Raw genomic sequence first — 16,613 nt, 5'->3', positions numbered from 1 at the left:
TGTTTCTAGAGAAATGCGGAAGAGGCGTGCCCGTCTTTTCACATTGATGTCGCTCAGTCCCCCAGTAACGCTTTCAGCCCTCAATTAAGCCACCAGCCAATCCCTGGTGAATCCGCGCTCCTGCTAGACCAATAAGATTTGGATATGAACTGCCTGCACCCCTTTGTAAAACTATGCTTAAGTAAGGCAGTCGTTATATCACCCGAATGGCAACATGCTTTAGGATTTGCACACACCCGAGTGCGCCCGAATGTGTCCGAGCTACCCGAATGGGGGCATTCGATGTATACATGCGAATCATGTATCGGTGGATAAATAGTTCAGTGAAGTGTAGCCAAGTTCAATGACATCCCAGGCAGTGTCAGAGTAAAATGCATCAGAAATGTAAAGTCTCATATTATGCCGAAGAAACTTACACAGACATACAGAGGTACCGGTATCGTAGAAGCTGCAACCTTTGCTTGTTCACATATCCCACGTCAGAAGCTCCCGTAAAGGCTTCGAATGCCAAGAGAACGTAAATGCCACAATTGTAGTTGTCGGTCTGGATACCAATGCTCGATACGTACGACTGGTGATGATACCTATCCTTCGGTATCGGTAGGACCCCCACCAATTTGTGCGCGATAGCTCGGACGCTGGCCGCATAGGATGATGACATCGGGTCGTAAGTGTATATGCTTTCGGTCGATAGGTCGATCATGATAGCGCACCAATGATTTCCATTACAATTGATGGGAACGAGCACCTTTTCGTCCGAAACCCCGGCGAAAAGAGACGCAAGGCCCTTCATGTCTGTAGTGTTTTTCCCGTTGACAGCTACACCGACGTGGCTCGAATCCAGGTTGACAGCGGATCGGACCGTAGTTAGTAGCCACCGCTCGTTTAGCAATTGAGTCGGGATTACAGATTCTATCTTCATGTCTTTCCGTATGAAGAACACATGCCGGCAAGGAAGTAAGCGCGTCGCCATGAAGAGGCATGAGCACGTCCAACTATTCTAGTGAACCGTGTAACTGACTCGAGGCTCGTCGAGGGCATCTTCCGACCTTGATTCGCTATGGATAGCGTATACTCCGGGAAATACCTCATTATACTGATACGAAGCTTGGGCGACGGCAAACGTGTACTGCTTGTAGATCAGCTCACAAGCGTGTTGGCCAACGAGGTTGGCAACATGCTTCATCTCCTTATCGTAGTGAGTATGCTGGACGGAAGTCACTTTAAAGACTTGGTCGTTAAAGCTGCGTTCCTGACGACTCTGGTAGTACATGATGGAGGCAATGCACTCGTCCAGATCCACGAACGCGTCAACCCACTCTTTAAGCTGCTTCCATGCCGACTCTAAGCGGTTGTTAGTATTGTTTCCAAGAGTAACCGTGTTTTGACGCTTGTATGCACACCATAGCTCTCTGCAGCTATCCCAATTCTTCGTAAAGTAGGCTTCAAACGCATGCAGATTGGGGTCGCATTCCTCTTCGGCTTCATTGTGAGCATCCGAGCCGGCTTGAGTCTGAACTAAGTCCGCATCACCAACGCGAAACCCAATTGGACCCGAATCACCCGCTGAGTGCCCGACTGAGCTCGAATCCAACATTAAGTGCCCAACTGAGCCCGAATCAGCCACAGCCTGCCCGAGTAAGCTCGAACTGCCCGAAGCAACGCCAAATGTCACAAGGTGGCGGAGGTAGCGACGATGCTTCAAATAGGCTGCCTCAGTAGGAGCATACACGAGCAAATTGAATGTGCTGCGTAGCTGGTCCTTTTGCCATGAGGTGAAACCATAGTCCGAAGATGCCACAGCCTCTCTCAGATACTTCAACACGTGAAACTGACAGAGCAGTATAGAGGCATCCGGAAACGCTGCCCTGAGTACCGACAACTCCGTAAAGTCTTTGTCGATAAGTATGCGTTGGACTCGAGTCCATGCCGGATTGTTCTGCTTAAACTCCTCGATTGCAGTGACGAGAGTGTGACGACGTTTATTCTGCAGAAGGGCGTGCTGAACAAACTGTCCGTGGCCGAAAACATCGTGCGCCATGAACGAAAATACCTTGTACTTAGAAGCATTGGTGCCGTGGGTTGCATCGATCAAAAGAACCTCCGGGAATTGCTCGAACATCAGCCTCATGTGCTGGGTTTGCAATGTAATGCAGGTCGCAACTCGCTAATTACATTCAACACTGCACGTTAGCTAAGGTATCGATAGTCAAATTGAACGAATACTATACCTTGGTCTGCATGGTCTCGACAAATATACGTCCAATATTTCCTGGTGCTTCACAGAATTCTTGCATCCATGTTTTCAACCGTTTGGCACTGTTACGCGAACCACGCACGTTTTCGCTATGCTTGAGGCTTCGAACCATGTTACGCACGTCCTGAATAGACGGGTTGGCGTCCGTGTTCTCGATGATGAACTTCATAATATTCTTGTGTTTTGCACCCGCCTTGCGGAGCATATCCACCGAATCAACGACGCCATCATCTAGCACCTTGTGGATCGAGGAAAAGCGATAGAAGGTTTGGCGGTTGACGACATGATTGTGTACGGGGTTACACTTTGTGATACAAACTGCAAACGCGTGCTTGGCTTTGTCAACTAGTCGAACGCAGGCGTTGATCTATGCCAGATTTATTAGCGTTAGTACCGATAATTGAGACAATAGTACCCGCAATGCCCGAACAAACCCGAACGAACCCGAGCAGAAGTAAAACTTGAAGCCGTATCTTACCTGGGCTTTGCAGTCCGATAACCGGGTCTCTTGACGTGGGCGCTTGCTGTTTCCCTTCGACTTGTACTTGCCGAAGCAAGTACAGACTAACGTCTTCGCGTAGTATTTCCATTCGGACGGGATTTCAGGTGCTTTAGAGTTCTTGTTTCGGATGTCTGTGTTACGACGCTCAACGGTCGTGTTTGTACGAACACGGAAGACCTTCATAGCACACAATGGGATCAGCAAAGAAGCCTATTGCAGTGTAAATCCACTTTACCTGGTAAGATGCGGCAAAATACCGGTCTAAATACGAGTGGAAAGCGTCCCACGATGTGAAGTGGTGCTTGTCGGGCACAGCCAGCGTTACATTTGATAGACTCAAGATGGTCGGTGTTGGTTCAGGTCGCTGGAGCGGCTGCTGTTGTCGCCAGATTCCTTCGGGAGCGATTCGTCGACCAATTCCTCTTCGCTGGACTCGACCGAGACGTTGGATGCGTCATCATCGCTTCGTGACCCTGATCCACGACGTTTTTGAGACGTCCGCGCCCTTAGCTCCATCTACAACGTTTGCGCCGATCGATTCTTGCCCTGTGGCTGACCCACGCTCGGCAGCACGCGCAGATTCGTGGCGATCGTCCAGCAGTATTCAGACCCCGAGGCGGGAAAAATGTGTGGTCGCCCCCCTTTACTATACGGTATACTTTGTCCGGAAAGGGGTATTTATCTGAGGAGGTTTAGGGTCGACTCGACTCAGATTTGGCAGATTTTCATTCGGGCAAATGAATCACTCTCATTATTAATAATAAGGCATTGCCTCAGGCAAAAGCACGTTGACCGGATGGTGATTGAAGTTGCTTTGCAAAAACAAGACGTGTCTTCTGCTGTCCGTGACTGATTACTCTACGCTTACTTTTGGGCATCCCATCATCTCACCTTAGTTCCTGCTGCTACCGACTGAATGCCGCTGGATTTCCCAGCTTTACGAACAGCAAGTCTTGAAGGAAGTGTTCACCTCCCGCGCCCGACCGATTGAGAACACAAACACGATACAGTACATGTACTTGGAAGGTATTTTAATAATTCTGTTTAAAATCATGTTCTTCGTTATAAGTTACTCTCCGTGTCGGGGTGGCTGCTGCTCTGTGGTGGTGTCAGCTCCGGATCTATCGGGGTGCCGGTGTTGTTTGCCTAATGCTAATCCGTACTGAACGACAGTGAAGAATGCGTTAATCTTACACATTGATGACGAAGCCCCCGCTGTCCATGTCGCCCAGCACCTCGATCAAGAAGTCGAGACATGAGTCGTCAAAGTCCGACAGATCCATGGTGGCGTCACTGTCTGTCGAGGTTGTGCTGGTACTCGAGCACGGGCTGGGCGGGTCGGAGGACGGTGCTCGTTGTAGCTCCTTCTGGAAGGATTTCTGCTGCTGTTCGTGCGGTTCCAAGGCTGGCAGAGAGATATTGATCTTGGACGGCGACGATAGTGGCGCGCGTAGTCGACTTGCGATTGTAGGGTCTACGTGGCCGGTGGGGTCTTTCCTGTCCTTTGCGAGCTGGCACAGCTGCACCATGTCCTCATCGAGGCGGTGCTCGGGCCGCACGAGCTTCTTGCGGTCCTTGCGCAGTCCGCGCAGGCGACGACCAACCTTCTCGTAGTACTTTTGAGCATGTGTTTGCACTTGGCGTGGCGAGCGCGTGCCCACGTAGGCAGCAATCTTCTTCCAGGGCCCGTGAGGGTAGAGCTTGAGGCCGTCCAGAAAGCGGTCGTGCTCCTCGCCAGACCATAACCCTCGCTCAATGGAACGGGTGCGGTTGGCGGGTTTCAACATTGGTTTGAGAAGGCTGAGTAGATCACGTGTCCGCAATACGAATTCTCTATGCAATGACAATGGTACTGTACCTATACAGTATCACAGTGTGATCCACACTGCTGGATTATGTCCCGCTGGTGTTTACGGTAAATTTTACCGGTAGTCACCGTTTGCCGGCGCTTGTACATCGGGGGATCCATGCGAGACGCACATGAGGTGGGCGAATATCCAAGCGGTAGACGAGAGTCACACGCTGCGGCCGGTTGGACACAAACATCTTATCGTTGTCAAACCATCAACGATGTTGATTCACAACGACAGATGCAAAAATGGGTTAATTACGGGGGGCTTTCCCTGGTCTCCGACTCTGCAACACCTTCAAGGCAGCAGTCCACCGGTATTCTTACCCCTATAAAGGAGTTTGAAGCATTCAAAGACGAAAATCCACCAGAGAAGTCAAGCCAATAAGAATTTCGTTGTAAGCTTCTGTCTACAGAGTACTGTAAGCAGATGCCAATAGACGGCTGTACTACAGCCTGTACATCTAGAACTACACTGTGACTGTACCATGACAAAACGATACAGACTGTAGCCTCCCGCCTCAGTCTCCTCCTTAGAAACACTGTCGCCAGCTGGGCACAATTTTTTGGCAGGGCACACGTTTCGTTTTGCTGTGCGTGAGGATCGGGCAACTGTCCGTGGTGCACTCTCGTAGATCATCGCTGATGGGTACGCCTTGAAGTGATCATTACGGGACGATCGGATTTTCTACACCGGTTGCGGCACAGCGTGCGTGGATGCTGCACACAATTTCTGACAGCGCAGTCGCTCACGCCTTCGGCAAAGCCCATGAAAACTCTTGTGAGAGCACGAGCGATGCGTCACTTGCACGGTGGTGTCCGTCGAGTGAGGCGACAACAGCCTGACAAGATCAATGGCACTCACCTGAACACGACAGTGTCGAGGATTAGGATGAAAATGCGCTGTTCTCATACCCAGCGGGAGGAAAATGCGAAAAGTAGCACACGGTAGTCGTCATCCTCCGTTTGGCAATGCATGTAGGTTACGCACTTCGTTTAGCTGTCCACCATGAGTACAACCGCGTGCAGGACATCGCACGATGGAGCTATATTCCAAAGGCCAGCGTGGAGCTATGAATTGCCATGGAATCTCGGTGGGTGGTACACTGTACCTATTTCTCGTCAGCCACTGGTAATCATCTCCCAGCGTAATCACAGAATGTAGCCATCCGTTTGACTAATCAGCCTTTGGCGGTGAATTGACAGCGTGAAAGGAACTTCTCGAGCAAAAAAAGTACGGCAGTCGAAGCATTCTGGTCGTGGGCAAGCTTGATGACGCCGTTGACGCTGTCCTTGCCCAGCAGACGCTGCTGCAGCCCATGTTGGAGCTTGCTCAGGATCTTCTGGTGCCATACAGGCAGAGACGGGGGTGAGCAGACTGCGGCATCCGCTTCTCCGTCCGACCAGAAAAACTCTACAACGATTCGACTGCAGTGCGGCAGCAGCGTCCACTGCTCAAACGGCAACCTATTCGTCTGTGAAAAAAGCCGCAGACGCCGACAGTGCACGCGACAGAGCTCTCCACTCCTGAGGCCATGCAAAATGTCCGTGAGCATTGTCATGGGGTCTACTGGTCGAATCAGCTGCCTAGCACATACTGCTACAATTTCACCCGCACGGTTGTAGATGACTATGATCTGTTCGAACAACTCAGCTGTCCGTTGTCGACGAGGCGAGAGTCCCCCTTCATCGTACGTCGCTGGCAGATCTCGCTTGCCCCCCACAGCATTTTGCAGCGATTGAATAGTTTTGCTTCCCGGTGGAGACATTACTGTCGCTAGCTGCCAGCTTTCAGGATTGAGCAGTATCTTCATGTTTTCCACCGTAACGCGAGACACTTGGCGCGTAAGTATCTGCAGCATTCGCCGGGGTCGCTCGGGCTTCTTAAGCACGCCAATGTCGAGTAAGAAGTCGTCGCTACCCTCAGTAGGTCTCCACATCCTTAGAGCGTGCACACCCCACAGCGCGTCACTATAGGATGACGGCGTTGTGATCAGATCGCACCATGCATGTGACGTTAGGCTCAGGCGGTGCAGTCCACGGACAGTGAGGAACTCTTGAAGCCGGAGGAGATTCCCACGACCAAAGTCGACGACACGCGGACCGCTGGTTAAGTTTTGCGATCGATTGTTCAGTGGCACTGCACCAAAACAGGTAGAAAAAGTCTCTTGGTGAGCTTGGAACATTTCTGGATCCAACTTGTACTTCGCCTGCTGATACACTTTGCACTGGTTGGGTGCTGCGTGGAAGTTGGAGCTGTTGAGTGTCAGAGCTGGTGGGAATGGCTTCGCAGTAGGCAGACAGCTTTGATTGTCACTCGGTCGATGAGCGTTGACAGCTAGTGAAGTAACTGAGGGACACAGCGAGAAGGAGTCGGGAGCGCGAGCGTCAACAGACCGAGGCACACTGCGATATCCGTAAAAGGTAGCCACAGGTGGATGCCCTTCCGCGCACTTTTGTCGTGGTGACGTTGATGTTTGAATAACAGGCTCACGACGAGGAGCTGATACGTGCAGGAAGTCAAAGTTCGTCGAGTCACTCAACGACACATCCGGCCGAGACGATCGCCGTGTAAACGTATTGAACTTCCGCAAACGTTTGGCTTCCGGTGGGGGGCAGGAGCTCTCCGTTCCTTCTAAACTGCCTCCAAGCCGACTCGCCATGATGCCGTCACTTGTAGCGAGCAATTCTGGACCTGGTTGATCGCTAGCAGACGCCAAAGCGCGACCAGTTACAACACGAGACGGCCGACGGGGCTTGGTGTTGTCTTCAATCGCGGAGTTGCAAGTGACCTTCACTCGCGCACTGAGTGATGGTGAGATGCGGATATCGTTGGATTCGATGCTTTCTTGGCACGTTTGGGAGCAATAGGCTCGGGCCAGAAGCGAAGCTCGCATCGACGATGACACCGGCTGGTTTGTATCGGTAGCAGAAGCTCTCGTGGGTGGCCTTTTGATATGCGGGCGGAAGAACCGCGCCTTGCAGTTCCAGCAAGTGGCCAGCGGGATGTTGTTAGACGACGCCGGTTTACGTAGTGGGAACGACGGCTTGGATGAGGTAGGAGGCTTCGCGGTGTTTTGCTGAGCTTGCGTTGCAGATGCCCGCGGCGAAATCAATGGGAAAACGAGTGCTGCGCCCGCTGAGCTCACAGCTGAAGCTGGAGGCTGACGATCATGCGCTTCGTGCGACGACGCCACAGAGCGAGAAGATCCTGGCTGCGACCGGTTCGTAGCACAAGCTTTCTCTAAACGCCGTTGGTGTTTCTTCAGCTTCACATACTCGCTCTGGAAATCCTTCCAGTTCGAATCATTTGCTGATGTTTCGAAGAGCTTTCGTAGTTTCGGTGCCGGAGTCTCTAGTAATACTTTGCCAGTAATTTGCTCGTTCACTATCACTTGCGCAAAGCTCCCGAGCTGCTTGTCTTGGAGATAGCGTGCAAGTTCTAGAACGTCCCAATATCCAGGCATAATGGTGACACCTTCGTCCGTGTCGTCACTCAAAGCGTTATTCACGGTAGTTGCAGTCGATGACATCGACTCGTTTTCATTTTTTCGAGGAGCTGCAGCCCCCTTCCATTTAGTGCCGTCCTTACCCGTACGAGAAGTCCGACGCCAGGCTTCTCGCTCTACTTCAGCAACAACTTTGACATTCGCAAGCCGATCTTCCATTTGCACGATGTCATTTTCCAGCTCCTGCGTCGTGGCCGACATTGTCAACTTTATTTAGTTTAGATACTTCCCTGCAACCGACAAAAATGCGTCTATTTATAGGATTTTTTGCATGCAAAAAGAGCACCACGACCTATTTTGGCGGAAACGGCAGGTTCATCGCTTGATACAGAAACGCCATCTCCATGGCACTTTCCTCCAACTGTTCCAATCGCCCGCCACCACCGAAATGACCTTCGTCTTCCGACATTTTCAACAGCATCAAACGCTTGTCACGCTTTGGCAACGAGGCCTGCACTTTACGCACCTTGTACATCCACTTGGTAGGCTCCCAGAACTGCACTCGCTGATCGTTCAAGCTACCGGTCACGAACATGGCAGGATACACCTGATGCTCACGCACATTATCACACGGCGCGTACGACTGAATGTACTCGAGCACTTTTGGTCCAGTTGGATCGCCCCACTCGTCGTATTCGTGCACTGTCAGCGGCAAAGTCGGGTCCTGCATCGTTGCGAGGATGTCGACGAACGGCACCTTCATGACCAGCGCCTGGTAGAGCTGCGGGTACTCGTTGGCCACGTATCCCATGATAAGGCCACCGGCACTCACCCCCTTCCCTGCGAGTCGCTTGGGGTTTGTGAACCCGGCGTCGAGGAGATGATGAGTGCACGAGACGTAGTCATCGAACGATTGTCGCTTCTGCATGCCCTTGCCAGCCTGGTACCATTGCAAGCCTAGCTCTCCGCCACCACGAACGTGTGCAAGAGCAATGACCCAGCCACGCTCCAGTAAACTCAAATGTTCCAGCTCAAAGTCGGCTTCAAGATTGCTTCCGTACGCCCCGTAGCCGATCAATAGCGTCGGATTCTGTCCATTCAGCGAGATATCGCGGCGGTGGATGAGCGTCAGTGGAATCTTGACACCCAGACTACTCATACTAGGCACGTAGCATCGCTCGCAGACGTACTGCCCCGGCTCAAACGACGATTTAATGGTCTTGTCTCCGCTGTCACGCTTGAAATCGAGCGATCGATCCGTCAGCTCGGTCTCCTTGAGAACGTGGAGCCCTCGGTTCTTCATGTCGTAATCGTACACGATCTCTGGGACCAGAGGCGTGGACACTTGGAACCGGACGTGGTGTGCATCATAATCGCGATTTACTCCAGGAGACACACGGCAAATCTCGTGCTCCTTGGGCAACGGAATATAATGAGGAGTGTTGGTACACGCATCACTCTTTTCGCCCAGAGTGCACACTCGGATACGAGGAACGCTGTGTTCTCGCTCATAGAGCACCAAGTAGTTCTCAAACAGATCCACATCCTCGATCTTCACGTCTTCGTGCTCAGGAACGAGCGTTTGCCATTCGCCAAGTGAAGAGGACGTGGACTTCGCCTTTAAATTCGATTGGCAAGTCGCGATTTTGTAGTTGAGTGCGCCATCAGCATTCGTGACGACGAAAAACTGGCCGGCGGCGTGGTCTGCAAAGTACAACGTGCCGGCTTCCCGCCGCCTCAGTAGTTGAGGCTGCGCAGTGACGTCGTGGCCGTCCAGCGCGTAGATCTCGGACGTGTTCTTCGAGTTGCAGTTGATGAGCACGAACCGCGCGTCCTTCGTCTGCGATACATCCACGAAAAAAGCCTCGTCCTGCTCTTCGTAGATCTATATGTACATTCAGCATTATTTTTGCAATGTTGCAGACCCATCCCCCTTCTTGTCAGTTGCCACTTCAACTCGAAAGAGAAATGATCACGTCACGTACCAGTTCTTGCGCATGAGTTGCCAAGTTGTATCTGTACACTGCAAACGGCCGTCCGTGCGCGTCCACTTTGGTATAATAGAAAACGCGTTTCGGCGGAGGCGCTGAGCTCCACTCGACGTTTTTGATGTCCGTGACGTCTGTCAGAGGCTGCAACTTCCCCGACTTTAAATCTCTCAGTACCGCGCGACACTGTTCGTTGTCGTTCTCCATGACGAGTAGCAGTTGCGTTGCATCGGGGGAGATTTTCATACCGGATACAAACTGAAAGCCGTGCTTAAGTGAAGGCTCCACATTCTGGTTTAGCACAATTTCCTCGTTCGTTGAAGTTGCCGTTGCATCCGACTCGGCAACTCGACGTCGACGGTAGTAAACGGGAAAATTTTCACCTGGTGCTTGCCGCATGAAGTATTCGTATTTGCCGATGCACTCGGGGATGCTAAAGTCTTCGCGCAAGAGACGATTACGTAGCTCTACGTTGAATGCGCGCTCCACTTTCCGGAACTTCGGCTTGGAGAGCTGGTTCACCAGATAATTTCGCTCCAGCTGGGGAAAAAACGTTGGTAGACATTTTTGCAGCAGAGGTTTAGAGATACTCCAAAGTGACAAACGGGCAAAAGCGTCGGTACCTTGAGGAAGCGTTGCAAGCGAGGGTTCTCGGGATCTTTGAGCCACTCCCAGGACGCGTCCCTAGCTGCGAAGCATCCTAGCTGCTGCTTGATCAGTGCTGAAGCATGGATGTACTGTGTAGCTTCTCGAGACAGCGCAGATCGCCGCGCGCTGGCGCCCAAAAGCCTCGCACCAAGACGCGTGCGTAGCATGGTTCTGCTGGATTGTGGCCGTCAGAAATACGTCGCTCAATTCGAATTTTTTGGTCCAATTTGCGCCCATCTGATTTGTTTTCACCACCTTGCGACTAGCCATCGCCAGCTGACTTGGGCTCACCACTTGTCTCGCCATGCAGCCACAGCTGTATCCATGGATATGGTACGAGTTAATTCTTCACACACCGATACTAGTAAGTTACTAGTATATGTTTATTGGTACTAGTAGTAACCATAAACACTGGAAATTCAAGCACAAAATGTGTTCGCCACACGAATGAAGCCACTTCTTGCCAATTTAGCGCGGTCTGATTGGACAGTACACTTTTTGCCCTATCCGTAGGGGGGCAAGGAGAAAAGCGCATACGACAGCACGAGCCTCACTACGCCAACAACGCAGGACCAAAAGCGGCGTCGAAGAGGCGGAAAACAATGGAGGGAATTAAGGTGCACCTCCCCCGTCTTTGGCTTTGGCAACAAACTTGTACGCCCCCCTGTCGCTTTAGGCTAATGGCAAATGTTCCATCCTTTTCCACATCATGCAGGTATTTACCCCCGACACAGAGCACGTGTGGCTTCCCGGCGTGATATGTGGAGCTAGCGGAGATGGCAAGAAGCTCACGGTGCGACTAGATGAGGTCGTGGGACCCAAAGATGCGTCTGCCTTGGAGCACATCCCGTCCGAGCGCGAACTCAGTGCGTTCGCTGGGTCGCAACGTGCCGTGGACCTCACAGACGCGTCGGTATTGGAGGCGCTCAACGCCAAGAACACATCAGTCGAGTCCGCAGACAACAAACCGTCGCTTCCTCTGCAAAATACGAGTGAGAGCGCCAATGGCTTCGAGGACATGATTCTCATTGATCATTTGCACGAGGCGTCCATCCTGTACAACCTGCGAAGACGATTTTTCCGTCGATTGCCATGTACGTTTGGCAACTTCTTGCAGTTGCCTTTTTCGTTTTAATTGCCTCTGGTTGGATACGCCACTGACACTTTTTTTTGCCGAATGGCAACAATTTGCAGACACATACACAGGACGCATCTGTATCGCCGTGAACCCTTATCAGTGGCTGGATCTGTACTCCAAGCAGACAATGGAGAAGTTCAGCGACGGGAAGCGGGAACACAAGCCGCCCCACGTCTACGCCGTGTCCATGGAGGCGTTTTTCAACATGCGGCAAAAGCAGGAGAACCAGAGCATCCTCGTCTCAGGAGAGTCCGGAGCTGGCAAAACCGAGACGACCAAGATCGTCATGAGCCACTTGGCAGCTCTTGCCACCAACTCGAACTCGAAAGTCATCCAGCAGATTATCAAAGCGAATCCGCTGCTCGAGTCGTTCGGAAACGCCAAGACCGTGCGCAACGACAATTCCAGTCGGTTCGGCAAGTTCACGGAGCTGCAGTTCACGATGGAAGGCCAGTTGATCGGCGCCAGATCTCGCACGTATCTGCTGGAAAAGAGTCGAGTCACGACGCAGGCGGATGGCGAGCGCAACTTCCACATTTTCTACCAATTACTGGCGCAGCGCAAGCAATTTCCCGATCTGGAGCTCGACATGGTCAACTCGTTCAAGTACGTTTCCGAGCGCGCGGAAGCCCCCGGAGGCGACGAAGAAGGAGACCTCAGTCGCACGCGTGAAGCTCTGGAGCTTGTGGGCATCGAGCAGCCGTTGCAGCTGGAGATTATCCAGATTCTGGGCGCGGTGCTGCATCTGGGCGAGTCGGAGTTCACTACGCGCAACGGAGACGTCGACGCGTCCCAACTGGCGGATCTAAAGCACTTCGCAGTGGCCTGTCGCCTTCTGGGCGTCGAGGTGGACGCTCTGGAGCGCGCGGTGTGCAACCGCAACGTGTTTGTGGGTCGGGAAGTGATTCTGAAGCCCATGACACGCGACCAGGCGGCGGACTGTCGCGATGCGCTGGCCAAGAGCCTGTACTCGAAGCTTTTCCTGTGGCTGGTGGAGCAGATCAACCAGACGATCGGGGTGAAAACTGCGGGAGCAGGCTCGTTCATCGGCATTCTCGACATCTTTGGCTTCGAGCACTTTGAGACGAACTCGTTCGAGCAGTTCTGCATCAATTACGCGAACGAGAAGCTGCAGCAGAAGTTCGTGCAGGACGTGCTCAAGACGGTGCAGATCGAGTACGAGGAGGAGAACATTTCGTGGTCGCACATCACGTTCGCAGACAACCAGGACGTGCTGAACCTCATCGAAGGTCGTCTGGGCGTCATCAGCTTCTTGAACGAGGAATCGCTGCTTGCGACGGGCACAGACGCGTCGTTCGCGAGCAAACTGGGCGCTGTGATGGAGAACAACCCGCTGCTGGAGACCCCGAGACTGAACAAATGCGCCTTCTCCATCTACCACTACGCGGGTAAGGTGACGTACGACGCGTCAGGCTTCCTGGACAAGCACCGCGACGCCATCTTGCCGGATATCAAGCAGTGCATGAGCAAGTCGACGCTCAAGATCTTGTCCAAGATGTTCACAGACGACGTGAACGCCAGCAGCGCCAGCTCCACGGCGTCCTCGGCTCGCGGGAGAACACGCAGCACTAGTGCGAAGAAGGGCGGACACGCGCAGACGCGTCGCACGACCGTCGGCACCCAGTTCAAGGAGAGTCTGTCGCAGCTCATGGAGAAGATCGGGCTCACCGAGGTCCACTACGTGCGCTGTCTGAAGCCGAACCCGCTGAAAAGTGCCCACTGCTTCTCGCACGGCGACATTGTGAGTCAACTGCGCTGCGCCGGTGTCATTGAGGCCATCCGCGTGTCTCGCAGTGCGTATCCGAGTCGTATGCCTCATCTCGAGTGCTTCAAGAAGTTCCGCGTGCTGCAAACCGGCGCCGTTCCGACGCAGAGCAAGTTTATCAGCGACTCGGACACGGAACACATTAAGGATCAGTGCGAAGAGCTGATGGACAAGCTGCTGCCGGGACGCAACATCCAGGACTACCAGGTGGGCCTCACGCGTGTGTATTTCCGCGAGGGAGTGCTGGAAGAGCTCGAGACCAAGCGCGGCTGGGCGCTACGCAAGTATGCGATCGTGCTGCAGAAGAACGTGCTGTGCTGGCTCATGCGTCGTCGCTTCCTGCGCCAGAAGCAGCAGATCGTGGTCATCCAGAAGTACTGGCGGCGCTACGTGGTCCACAAACGCTACTTGACGCTGCGTCGAGGTGTCGTGGTGCTGCAGGCGCAGGCCCGCGGCGTGGCGGCGCGAAAGATGTATCGCGTGCTCAAGTTCGACTACTGCATCGTGCGGTTCCAGGCGTACTGTCGCATGCACACGGAGCGTCAGCGTTATCTCAAGAAACTGGCTGCTGTTCGCCGCCTGCAAGGATTCTTCCGCTTCTCTCTACTGCGTCTCGTGTTCCTAAGGAAGATGGAGAAGGAGAAGGCGTACAAGGAGCTCGGGTCCAAGGTGGCGCAGCTGCAGATGAAGCTGGACAGGAAACAGGTGCATACTGGAGCCAAGATGTCTCCGTCTGGCAAGAACCGGTCGTTGAGTCCGTCCGACGTGCCGCACGCGTCCGGTCCAGGCAGCACAAGCAGCAGTGCCTCCACGCGAGGCTCGATGCTCAACAGCCGGTTCAGCGGCACGAGCGGCATCCTTGACGAGAGCAACGAAGTGATCACGGCGCTCCACGAAGAGAACGAGAAGCTGCGGCAGCAGTTGGAGAAGCAAGAGGCCGAGATCCAGCGCCTCAAGACGGAGAATCGGACGCTCAAGAACTGGCAGCAGTCCAAGGAAGTCGGCGAGCAGGTGCAGAAACTGGCGCACAGAGACCAGGAGAGCAAGGATCTGACGTATCTGGCTGCCATCGAGACGGAGTACGAGAAACTGCGCACGTACATTTGCGAGTCGCGCGAGTTGCCGACGGATGTTGGCAGCATCACGCAGGCCAACAACGCGCCACCGGCGACTGGCGGCCGCGGCTCGTTGACGTCCGTGTCGTCGGAGAAGTCGCTGCTCGCTACGGCGGCGGCGAACGGCATTATGGACCAGAAATCGGCAGAGGCGCATCATTTGTTGATGAAGAGCGCGGCGCGCATTGCACACGCCAAGAGCAAAGTCTTCAGTAAGGGCAACGCACGTCGCGTCAAGGATCATTGGGAGGAGATCCGGAACTTCCCACCGCCCATGCACTACTCGCTGGGCTCGGTGCCCTGGAAGCGCCTGCTCACGGACTGGGCGCAGGGCAACCCGAAGAAACTCGACTACATGACGCGCTGGCTCAAGAACGTCCTCGACGGCGGGCCGATTGTGTCGGACACGTTCCCGATGGGTGTGGAGCTCAAGTATGTGACGCCCATGATGTTGGATGGGTTTATGCAGCTAGTGATCCCGAAGCTGGCCGAGCGACCAGATATCCAGGTGCACGTGCACACGAAGGAGTTTATCGGAACAAGTATGCGGATCACGCTGTCGCAGCTGGAACAGCAGGGCAGCCAGCGTAGTCCGGCCCACCCACGAGTAGAACGCTCGGCGCCGATGGAAGTGGAAGATTTCCAGCGGATTTCGATCCTCGCCAACTCCAATAGCCGCAACTCGAGCAGTCGAATGTCTACGTCAACGTTGAGTCTGTCGCCCATGGAGTCGAGTTCGGCAATTTCGTCGGGTAGTCCGAGCAGCTATCGCTCCAGCATCTTCCGCTCTGGACGCAGCAATCACAACGGCGACCATAGCGCCCGCAACTCGTTCTTCCATCGGAACAAGTAGAAAGCGGCAGAGGAAGACGGAAGATGGTTAAAAGACGCCGAGACTTGGATGGAGTGGCGGCGGCTTATGGATAGGAGGGAGGTACTTATGTGTTTTAGTGGTAGATTGGGTAGCCATCGGTGACGTCTGGGTCAGCTTGTGGTGGAGACGAGAGGCTTCAAACTCTCTTTCGCTTGTCCACGAGACTTTAGACAGGAGGGAAAACAGGATTTAATCATGCTTGACGGAGTGTTGGGTGCGCGTCCGGCATGACTTGACGCAGAATTTCTCTCGGCGAAAGGCGAACTACTAGAAGTTCTTGACTCGCGACAGCTTCTGGACACCGAAAGGGTTGGACGATCGCCGGTCGGGTTCATGCTTGCAACTAGCAGACTGCAACTGAAGAAAAGTATTAATGGTTGCACAGCATTTTGCATGTAGTAAATACAGTAAATGAGAGACGAGAAAAACACTAATAGAGAAATCAGTAGTACGGTAAGTAAAAATTCTAGGTGTCATCAGTACTATAATATCAGCGTCTAAATACTTAAGCTTTAGAGCGAAAATTGCTTGTACATTCCAGGGTTGCAAGATGGATTGGCCCACCATGTACAACGTGCTGTAGCAAAAAAAGCAATCGGGGGCATTAAAATGCATTTAAATAATACAAGTACAGTAGAAGCAATAATATGCAAGATCGGAGTACTACAGTACTTAAGTACTACATATAATTACATGTAGTACAGAAGAGGCATCGGTACATATAACGAGCAATAATAATAAATTTGAAAGAAAATATCATTGTCTCATATTATATCTACATGTATATTTTCGATCATTGAATCTTTGGCGGCTGTGCGAGTTGCCCCTGACTCTCACCACTTGATATGTTGCATGACTGATCTAACACACACGCTTGCGTGCGCGTCCACAAGTTCGGAGTGGACACTGTCCACTGGACAGGAAAATTAATTTCGTGGTATTGACATCCGACTTGGTGATATGACGAAATGATGAAAGTGGGCCAACCTCTCAGAGTCTCGGCTACA

General features: G+C 52.9%; 4 protein-coding genes across 4 annotated transcripts; 1 reads left to right on the top strand and 3 right to left on the bottom strand.

Annotated features, from left to right (window-relative positions):
- Positions 1–3,799: 3,799 nt before the first annotated feature.
- PITG_17552 (myb-like DNA-binding protein, putative) lies at positions 3,800–4,572 on the bottom strand (the record flags this gene model as incomplete). Its single annotated transcript, XM_002896390.1, has 1 exon — positions 3,800–4,572. The coding sequence occupies one exon, from the start codon at positions 4,544–4,546 to the stop codon at positions 3,950–3,952; it is 597 nt and encodes a 198-aa protein (XP_002896436.1).
- Positions 4,573–5,789: 1,217 nt separating this feature from the next.
- PITG_17551 (uncharacterized protein) lies at positions 5,790–8,318 on the bottom strand (the record flags this gene model as incomplete). Its single annotated transcript, XM_002896389.1, has 2 exons — positions 5,790–7,937; positions 8,121–8,318. 2 exons carry the CDS (start codon positions 8,316–8,318, stop codon positions 5,790–5,792), a joined length of 2,346 nt encoding a protein of 781 aa, XP_002896435.1.
- A 91-nt stretch (positions 8,319–8,409) lies between these two features.
- On the bottom strand, positions 8,410–10,860 carry PITG_17550 (serine protease family S09A, putative; the record flags this gene model as incomplete). The annotated part of the gene is made up of 4 exons (XM_002896388.1): positions 8,410–9,669; positions 9,736–9,942; positions 10,043–10,585; positions 10,669–10,860. The coding sequence occupies 4 exons, from the start codon at positions 10,858–10,860 to the stop codon at positions 8,410–8,412; spliced, it is 2,202 nt and encodes a 733-aa protein (XP_002896434.1).
- Positions 10,861–11,402: 542 nt separating this feature from the next.
- On the top strand, positions 11,403–15,790 carry PITG_17549 (myosin-like protein; the record flags this gene model as incomplete). The annotated part of the gene is made up of 2 exons (XM_002896387.1): positions 11,403–11,787; positions 11,888–15,790. 2 exons carry the CDS (start codon positions 11,403–11,405, stop codon positions 15,583–15,585), a joined length of 4,083 nt encoding a protein of 1,360 aa, XP_002896433.1.
- Between the last annotated feature and the right edge of the window lie 823 nt (positions 15,791–16,613).

This window comes from Phytophthora infestans, genomic scaffold (genome assembly GCF_000142945.1).
Source record: "Phytophthora infestans T30-4 supercont1.60 genomic scaffold, whole genome shotgun sequence".
NCBI classification, from domain to species: Eukaryota; Oomycota; class Peronosporomycetes; order Peronosporales; family Peronosporaceae; genus Phytophthora; species Phytophthora infestans.
The sequence above is the reverse complement of the archived record's forward strand: the minus strand, read 5'-3'. Positions and strand labels throughout refer to the sequence as shown.